At 39.5% G+C, this 9,093-nt stretch overlaps 1 protein-coding gene across 1 annotated transcript in view; it reads right to left on the reverse strand.

Annotated features, from left to right (window-relative positions):
• LOC137985321 (N-acetyllactosaminide beta-1,6-N-acetylglucosaminyl-transferase-like) overlaps nt 1-6,470 on the reverse strand; it is a 13,133-nt gene extending 6,663 nt beyond the window's left edge. The window contains exons 1-2 of the mRNA XM_068832911.1: nt 6,259-6,470; nt 3,469-4,616 (exon numbers count right to left, since the gene is read on the reverse strand). Coding sequence (XP_068689012.1) covers nt 3,469-4,616; nt 6,259-6,444 — 1,334 coding nt within the window. The 5' untranslated portion in view covers nt 6,445-6,470. The remainder of the gene's footprint in view (nt 1-3,468; nt 4,617-6,258) is intronic.
• Nucleotides 6,471-9,093: the final 2,623 nt, after the last annotated feature.

A 9,093-nucleotide genomic window follows, 5' to 3' on the forward strand; every position in this document is an offset into this window, starting at 1 on the left:
TATCTGAAAAACCCGTTAGTCCGATCACCCCGTTATTACGACCAACGACCGCATTTTGTTGTCCTCAATCCTTATTTTATTGATAAAATTACACCGTTAATTCGACAGGTTAAATTGACTGGTCAGGAAGCTTAATGAAAACAGACACAGAAAGGGTGTTTTATCAGATATCCAACCACCTCGAAATCGGTTTAAAAACTCGGCCTCATTTTTCAACTCGCTTCTCGGTGTTTCATATATTACTTCACGTCTCTGTGAGACGTGATGTTTTTTCCGCATTACATGTACTCGGTTTTGTTCAGAGTCAATGAAGTGCGGTTCTAAGCTTGTGACCCCAACTCGTTAATACGACTTCCTTTCCATGGCCCGAAGTAGTCGGATTAACGGGGTTCCACTGTAGTTGCTATGAACATTACAGAGTAATTGCTTTTATGTACTCAAGTTTGCCTGTAACTTTCAAACATGCGATGTCTTGTCTGTTATTCATATAAAAGTAACTCAGGGCTGTGAATGGAAGCCGGCAACCGGAAAAAATCGAGCCGGGAAAGGTGCAGATATTGTCATTAGAAGATAGAACTCATCTATAGCTATCTTCTATTTTAGAGTTATTTTAAAAAGACTGAGGGCATGTCTCTAAAGTCTAGAAATCTACAGCTAAAAGGTTCAAGAACCTCGAAAATCAGTACGCGATGTAGAATGCTAGAACGGAAGAGGGGTTCTAAAATCTCTAGAAGTTCTAAAGTTCTAGAATATCTATGGTCCATGTTGTGAGTCTAAAATTTCTAAAGCTGTAGAATATGTAAGGTCTTTTGGGGCTTTTAAAATCTCTAAAATCTCTAAAGTTCTAGAATATCAAACGATCCCTAGCTCTTCTAACTAGAACAGTTCTAGAATGCTATAGAAAAAATCATCCGCTATGCCGAATAAATTTCCATGTTTTCAAGTAATTTGAGTTTTTGGGATTTCGTCATCTATTTTATAATTTGTAAAAAAAAAAGTACTACACACTCACACTCTACTGACGGAGACTGGCTGTAGAAAAGTCCCAAAGGTTGAGTCAAAAAAAAGTCTAAACAACGATAGCGAACACCCGAAAATAAAATACTGAATAAAGATCGCCCCAACATCTTTCGTGATGTTTGCTAATTTGTTTCCCTTTTGCTTCACCCATATTCTTTTAATTATACTTCCAAATGTGAAATATCACATTTAGCGAGAGGTACGTAAAAACAAAACTTTCAATAGACAAAAAATATTTGAGACCATTTTGTTTCATTAGGAATATCTTATTTATTACGACGGTAAAACGAGACCAAACAAAGCTGCCTGCAAATCATTGTCACTTCCGGATTCTTTTAGACCAAAGTTAATGTTAACTATGTTTAGACAATCGATTATTTGGCATATTTCCACAATTATGTAAATCTGCGTCTAAAAACATACTTGTGTACCTCCTAGTTATGTTATTGCTCGTGGCAGCAAGGTTTGGAAGCGACAGGATTTGAATTATAGTTTTCCAAGAAAACGAGTTACCCTTCAGAGCAGTTTGTGACATACAACACAGAGATTGAACCATCCCTCTAAGTAGTTCAGCCAAGGGACAGACGACTTCTGGTTTTGTTTCGTGATACAGCGCATCAATAGAAAAGAAAATAGTTATATGTTTGCTGTAGGTAACTCTAGAGATACATCTCAGAAGAGTACAATGTTTAAGGTTAGGGGCACTTATCATTTTCTTTCTGTTTGATTTTCTTCCAACAGAAAATCGTACAGAAACGCTTGCTATGCTTGCCGAGAGTGTTGGAATAACGCCCGCTGGAACGTGGCATAGCTATCGTGAAGTTGGTAACTTTTGAGCTGGATTTTCGGCTGTGTTTCAAGTGATTTAGACTCTCATCAACTATGTACTTAAGTATGCCTAGTAAGCAAGCGAGTTAATTAATTATTCTTGGGTTTCACTCACGTGATCAACAGCCATGTTTTTCAACGAAAACAAAAGAAGACGTTAGCATAATAATAGCTTTCAATTCCCGGAGGATTGGATCGGGACACCAACATGGCAGCCATTTCATTGTTTGGGGACACTAACATTGCGAAGTGGTGAGAATTGACATTCCCACAAATGTGGCCCGAGTTAAATTCCCGGCAGGTTTTTACTCGGGTGCTGTGCATCGTTTTCCCCTTTTCAAAAAGACCACTGTATAATTTGAATTGAGTTAAATTGATTTGATCTCTACGTGCAGTGTCCTTAACCCTTTAAGCCCCGAGGGGTTCCCCATTGACGAGTAAAATCGTCTGGCGTTAGACAGAGTAAAATCTATAAGTGCCATTTGGCACTATCGGGGCTGAAAGGGTTAAACGGGGACATAGTTTTCTCATGCTGTTAGCTTAACCCTTTAAGCCCCGAGGGGTTCCCCATTGACGAGTAAAATCGTCTGGCGTTAGACAGAGTAAAATCTATAAGTGCCATTTGGCACTATCGGGGCTGAAAGGGTTAAGTAAGTACTAGGGAGTTTAAGATCTACGACGCGACGGCAACGAAAACGTCACAAATTGTGAATATTTAATGAGCAAAAATAATAACTTTGCACGCTCTGCACGTGCATTTTTCATTTTTGTACATTTCTTTCACGTTTTCTGCAAATCTACGACGTGAAATTACCAATTCCCAGTGAGAGAACGTGAGCACAAGCGAATTTGAATTTTCTGTCGTAGCTTCAACACCACACCTCCTAATTCAGTTCCTGGAAAGTTACACTAGTTTTCAGAAGTTAGACAAGCCGACATAATGGTGAAAAAGATTAATTGACCTGAAGTTGCAATTTTAAATGACGTTTTCGTTACCGTCGCGTCACAGATCTTAAACTCCGTAATGCCAGCGCTACTTTAAGAGGTCTTTATACTTAAAGGGAGAGTATCACGTCTCTGCTCATGGGCAAACTGTCACGACAGCCCATTTAATTCCATTGTTATTGAAACAATCGAAAGCACTGATGAAGAAAACGGAAACAATGCCATATAAGTGGAGTTACTCATTGCATCATTTGCTATATGTTATGGACCCACCGCATGCGAATAGATAACTCGTGCGTTATGACAACTCGTGCGTACAATAAAATGTTCGACCCGTACAATAAATTCGATGGACAAAACTATATTTGACCAAATTTGATACTTTCTGTGTAAACCCGCAGTATCTTCCATCAAATTTGGGCCTCAGTAATTCAGTGCATTTGCTTTAATACTCTCTGTGATTAAAGAACATCTTTTTCAGTGCGAAACCGTAAAATTTACAACTGCTAGCACCAAAGCTTAGTCATGCGCAAAAACGTGAAACTGCCCCTTTAAATATAGATCATCATCATCAATATTCAAGGACAGACAGGTCCTTCCGGATTAGGGAATAAGAAATAAGAAGAAAAAACGCGGCCAGCTTGATTAGTATTTTAAACTTCACAAGGATCATACCAGTTTATCTCTTTGTTACTCAATGGGTGCTGCCTCCGGCTCTGTACCTTCACATACAGGCAATCAACGAGTTCGTTGTCATAATCAAAATCAATCTTTTGAATAAACAGCATGTTCTCTAATTTTGGCTCGAATAACCAGCTCAAGTCGGCCAAACTAAGAACACATATATCTCGAAGCCAATGCCCGTAGCAGCGATCTTCGGGCCTTTTGGCTTTGTACCACCTGACCGCACCGCGAGTTATAAACTCTGCTTGTCGCCCATCTGGTGCTCCTCCTGAAATACCCGGATATCGGTAAAGCGAAGCAAAGAACGACTCGTCGGCACACCTGGTATCATTCAACCATTCAAGGAAAGCCTTTGCAGGTTCTTCATAAGCCGCAAATCTACAGAATTCCCTCGATCCTGCAATATAAGATGACCCTTTAAAGATTTTCATTCCGTAAGGAGCGGGGGTTTTGTCTTTCCCTGTTCTAGCCAAGAGGTAGGCCTCGTGTCCCAGCTGGCCTGTCCCATTCACGCGTTTTAGTTCATGAACATTTTTCGTTCGCTTTTTTGCTTCATTGCTTTTCACTTCGCAACTTTCAGCATTTGTTCTACCCTTCAAAGCTTTCAGCGCTTGTACAATACCTCGATTACTGTACAAAGGGAAATCTTGACCACATAAATTCAATAAATATCGCCAGGGAACGGGATTCTCCAAAAGATCTTCTATACAGTTCAGCTGCGCTCGAACAGTAGACACATGGAGGTAAATCACTTTGACTCTCCGTTTCGTGATAAACACGTTAGGCAAACATCGAACAACGCTCTCGACAGCGTTCACAAATTCCAAAGAAGCAGATGTGTCAATGTGAATGCAGTAGATATTTTGAGGCATGTAAATAAATTGAAGCTGTTTCACCAATAACCCCGCGCCTTTGTAAAGCAGCAGAACATAGGCGAGAGGAAAATGAGTTTCCTGTTCAGTTGGCTGCGAGCTGGCAATTAGCGCAACTATCTCCTGACAACTTAGCTGAGAAAGTGCTTTAAAGACCTCGTAGTCAGAAAGTTTTCGTGCAGAGGAAGGAGGCGGCGAACGACCTGTGAGATTATAAAACAACACATTCTCTTCTATACGACGACTGCAATACTCCAAAGAAGGAACCTGGGTAAAAAATATTAGAATATCAATAATTAACATCGTGAAAGTTTCAACATCTTAATAATAGTCACAGGTACCAACGACAAAGAAACAAAGCCCCTCAATCTATGATTTGCAACATGTCAGCAATACTTGGGGGTGGAAGCGGAATAAGTGGATCTCAGTTATTCATTTTTCCTTCCATGTTTTATTAAAGTTATTCATTAGTGAATTTTTTCGATATTCTTTTTTCTGTATTCGTTATTCTTTGACGGAACCGTAAAATTCTTTATTCCGAATGTTCTAGCACTAAATATTCCTTAGTCATGTTCTCTTTGAAGCCGTTATTCAATATCCATTATTCCGCTTTATTCCGCCGCATGACAGGTGGCATGAGAAGCATTCAATTCAATGCTCCAATTCAATGCTGGGCTCCCCTGCTACTTGGCAATTGCCGGTTTTCACTGACACACCATCATCAAAACCATTCAACAAATTAAGTCAAGAATCAAAGAGATAAAAGAAGATGAATATTCACAGTATTCAGACAGTTCTGGCCGTTTTTATACTAGAGACGCATAATCCGTCCAGACGAATTATGCGTCTCTCATGTTATCCGTCTAGTGTAAAGACGGGACGAACTATATGAGACGCATAATTCGTCTTGGACGAACTTGGGCAAACATTTTTTCTGCGTCTGTTAAATTCGTCTAGTATAAAGACGGGCACTAGACGCATAATGCGTCTGGACGAACTTTCCAGTTTAGTGCGTCTTCGAAGACGCACTAAAATAGATTCTTCGTCCAGACGCATAATGCGTCTTGCGGCCGTCTTTATACTAGACGAATTTAACAGACGCATAAAAAATGTTTGCCCAAGTTCGTCCCAGACGAATTATGCGTCTCTAGTATAAAAACGGCCAGTCTCACAAAGGTTCAGGTCTGTGCGATGTTTCTTGCGGGAAATATTCGAAGAAATGTTTTACTCAAATTTTTAAGGCTTTGTACAAAAACATATGTCATCGAGTTTTGCTATAAAAAGCCAGTAGTCGTCTTCTGAGGGCTCATAAACATCTATGTGAGTACTTATTAATTCTCATACAAGGACTGTTCACAATGCAAAATTTTAACGTATGTGATAGCATAAAAAGCTTAGAAATTCAACCTTGCTTTATCACAAGACGAAAAACCCTATCAAACTGAAAATTTGTGAAAAGACAATTCTTCAGCTGTTCTAATAACTAACTAAGCTAAAATCTCAAAAGGATTGGTAATTCCTTATTTTTTAGTTTTGATGACATCACGTGAAAACCAAAGAACTGAACTAAACCGTGATTAGTGGAAACCTTGAGAAAGTATTCAGTTTCATTTAGTTTGTTTTCGCCCTCACCTCCCGTCTTTCATTGTCGTTGTCAAAAACACATGCCAGCAATTTTCGCGGCATTTTATTTCCATCGAATTAGGATACCAAGCGTATGTTCCAAAATGTGCGCTTAAAATAAAATTGCGAAACCTTATGCGAGGGTAAATGAGTTTCGGCATCATTTCCGACAAAAATTGTCAACGTTTAGCAACTATAAAAAAATGTAACTTGATTCAACAGTTATGAAATGTTTTTCGGAGTTCCAAAGTTAATGATATTTATGTTCTTAATGTTCGTAACTCACTTTTGTATGCGAGGGTGACACAAATTCCTTAGGCAGCGAAAAACCGTTTGAAGGTGGCAAGAATTCATCGACTGGAGTGACATTGAAGAAGACCAGGAAGGGTATCATCGTCAGTAACACCAACAATATGAAGAACGGCAGAACCCCTAACTGTCTACAGGTTCTTTGGCACATCACCATCATCATCCTTATTTGATAACGTTTTCTGGCCATTTGCGTCTGCCTCAACTGAACAGACGAAGAGGAACTAGAGTGCGAGCAGGCCCTCGATCTTTCTTTCCTTCGTTGCTCTTGCGACAAATCTTTTGTGTCTGTGTACTCATTGTGACGGTTCTTTCAGAGTTTCGGTCTGTCGGAAATAACGATTTGCCGCATTCGCATATATTACGCGGTTGGTCTTAACAAAGTGCCAAAAAAAATTAGGATGTTATGACAATTACAAAACTATTCGAGAAATACCGAGTACTCGTTAAGAAGATCCGAAAACATTGCTATCCCTAGGTTTCAATCTCGCTATTTAGAACAGTCTGTTAGTTACAGGGGTACCATCCTCTGGAATGCAATTGCATCCAGGCATCCGGACATAACCCGCGCTGAACGTTGGACTCTAGACTCTAGACTCTAGACTGAATAAGATAAAAGTAACTTTTTAAGGATTAAACCACTGCAAAAACCGTGTACGATCAAAACTTGCTCTACGTTGGATCAAAATAGATCGTGACCACACCATAAAAAACTTTAAAATAGAAAATATCCTGCAAAGGTTGGTCAAGACAACGTGAACATAGGCGTTGTTGCTTGCAATATTTCGGCTGGCCAACACCAGCCTTCTTCAGGTTTATTGAATGGATAAATGCTAGTAACAAGATCTTTATATTACCGGAACCTACTTACACCGGAACCTACTTACACCGACCAATCTGGGTCTCCATCCGGCTCGTTTCGGTGCAATAAAACTAGTTGCACCGCCTGTCCTTTTATTGAGGATGGCCGTAATCAATATACTTTTTATAGTACTGGACAAACCTTCAAAATCAAATCACATATTACTTGTGAAACCCCTAATGTAATTTACATGATTCAGTGCACTAAATGTAATCTTCAGTACATCGGAGAGACCAAACGTCGTCTTAAAGACCGCTTTAATGAACATAGGCGACCTATTATAAGCCCCTTTTGTAGTTATACCCCCACTGCGGTTTCACGACACTTCCTGACCAGTGGTCACGCGGAGGATCACATGATCCTTATACCGCTCGAACAACTACACACTAGTCGTGACTCCATCAGAAAGGCTCGTGAGGCATTCCTCATACACAGAGGAAAAACACTGGAGACTGCAGGCCTTAACAGAAGAGATGAAATGTAATTTAGTTTAGCTACCTTTTAATTTTCTTTTGTTTTTTTCATCTTGTTATCATGTATTATTCTCTCTCCTCTTTTTTATGCATTTCCGTTTTTATAACACATCACGTAGCATTTTTATGTCATTTCCGGTAATATAAAGATCTTGTTACTAGCATTTATCCATTCAATAAACCTGAAGAAGGCTGGTGTTGGCCAGCCGAAATATTGCAAGCAACAACGCCTATGTTCACGTTGTCTTGACGTTGTCTTGTCTCTAACCCTAACCAACCTTTGCAGGATATTTTCTAAAAGCACTTAGCCTTAAGGGTATACTATTTTTAACAACCGTAAATTATTGTAAACCTATTACTTTATTACGTGCAACTGTACTTTAGATTTAGATGCACGACGCCATAAGCATTAGCTTTAACCATTATCGTGCTCAAATAAAGTGGATGTATGTATGTATGTATGTATGTATTCGCTTGATGTTGTTTTTCGTTTCTAAATTTAAAGGTTTCGTTTATACAGTGGAACCCCCCCCCCCCGGGGGGGGGGCGGGGGGCGGGTGGAATCCCGTCATACGACCACCCCGTTAATACAACCACCCCTTTATCACGACCAATTTTTTATGCCACCAACAAAAGCCCATACATATTCTTATCTGAAAAACCCGTTAGTCCGATCACCCCGTTATTACGACCAACGACCACATTTTGTTGTCCTCAATCCTTATTTTATTGATAAAATTACACCGTTAATTCGACAGGTTAAATTGACTGGTCAGGAAGCTTAATGAAAACAGACACAGAAAGGGTGTTTTATCAGATATCCAACCACCTCGAAATCGGTTTAAAAACTCGGCCTCATTTTTCAACTCGCTTCTCGGTGTTTCATATATTACTTCACGTCTCTGTGAGACGTGATGTTTTTTCCGCATTACATGTACTCGGTTTTGTTCAGAGTCAATGAAGTGCGGTTCTAAGCTTGTGACCCCAACTCGTTAATACGACTTCCTTTCCATGGCCCGAAGTAGTCGGATTAACGGGGTTCCACTGTAGTTGCTATGAACATTACAGAGTAATTGCTTTTATGTACTCAAGTTTGCCTGTAACTTTCAAACATGCGATGTCTTGTCTGTTATTCATATAAAAGTAACTCAGGGCTGTGAATGGAAGCCGGCAACCGGAAAAAATCGAGCCGGGAAAGGTGCAGATATTGTCATTAGAAGATAGAACTCATCTATAGCTATCTTCTATTTTAGAGTTATTTTAAAAAGACTGAGGGCATGTCTCTAAAGTCTAGAAATCTACAGCTAAAAGGTTCAAGAACCTCGAAAATCAGTACGCGATGTAGAATGCTAGAACGGAAGAGGGGTTCTAAAATCTCTAAAAGTTCTAGAATATCTATGGTCCATGTTGTGAGTCTAAAATTTCTAAAGCTGTAGAATATGTAAGGTCTTTGGGGCTTCTAAAATCTCTAAAATCT

This window comes from Montipora foliosa, chromosome 14 (assembly GCF_036669935.1).
Source record: "Montipora foliosa isolate CH-2021 chromosome 14, ASM3666993v2, whole genome shotgun sequence".
In the NCBI taxonomy this organism is placed as follows: domain Eukaryota; kingdom Metazoa; phylum Cnidaria; class Anthozoa; order Scleractinia; family Acroporidae; genus Montipora; species Montipora foliosa.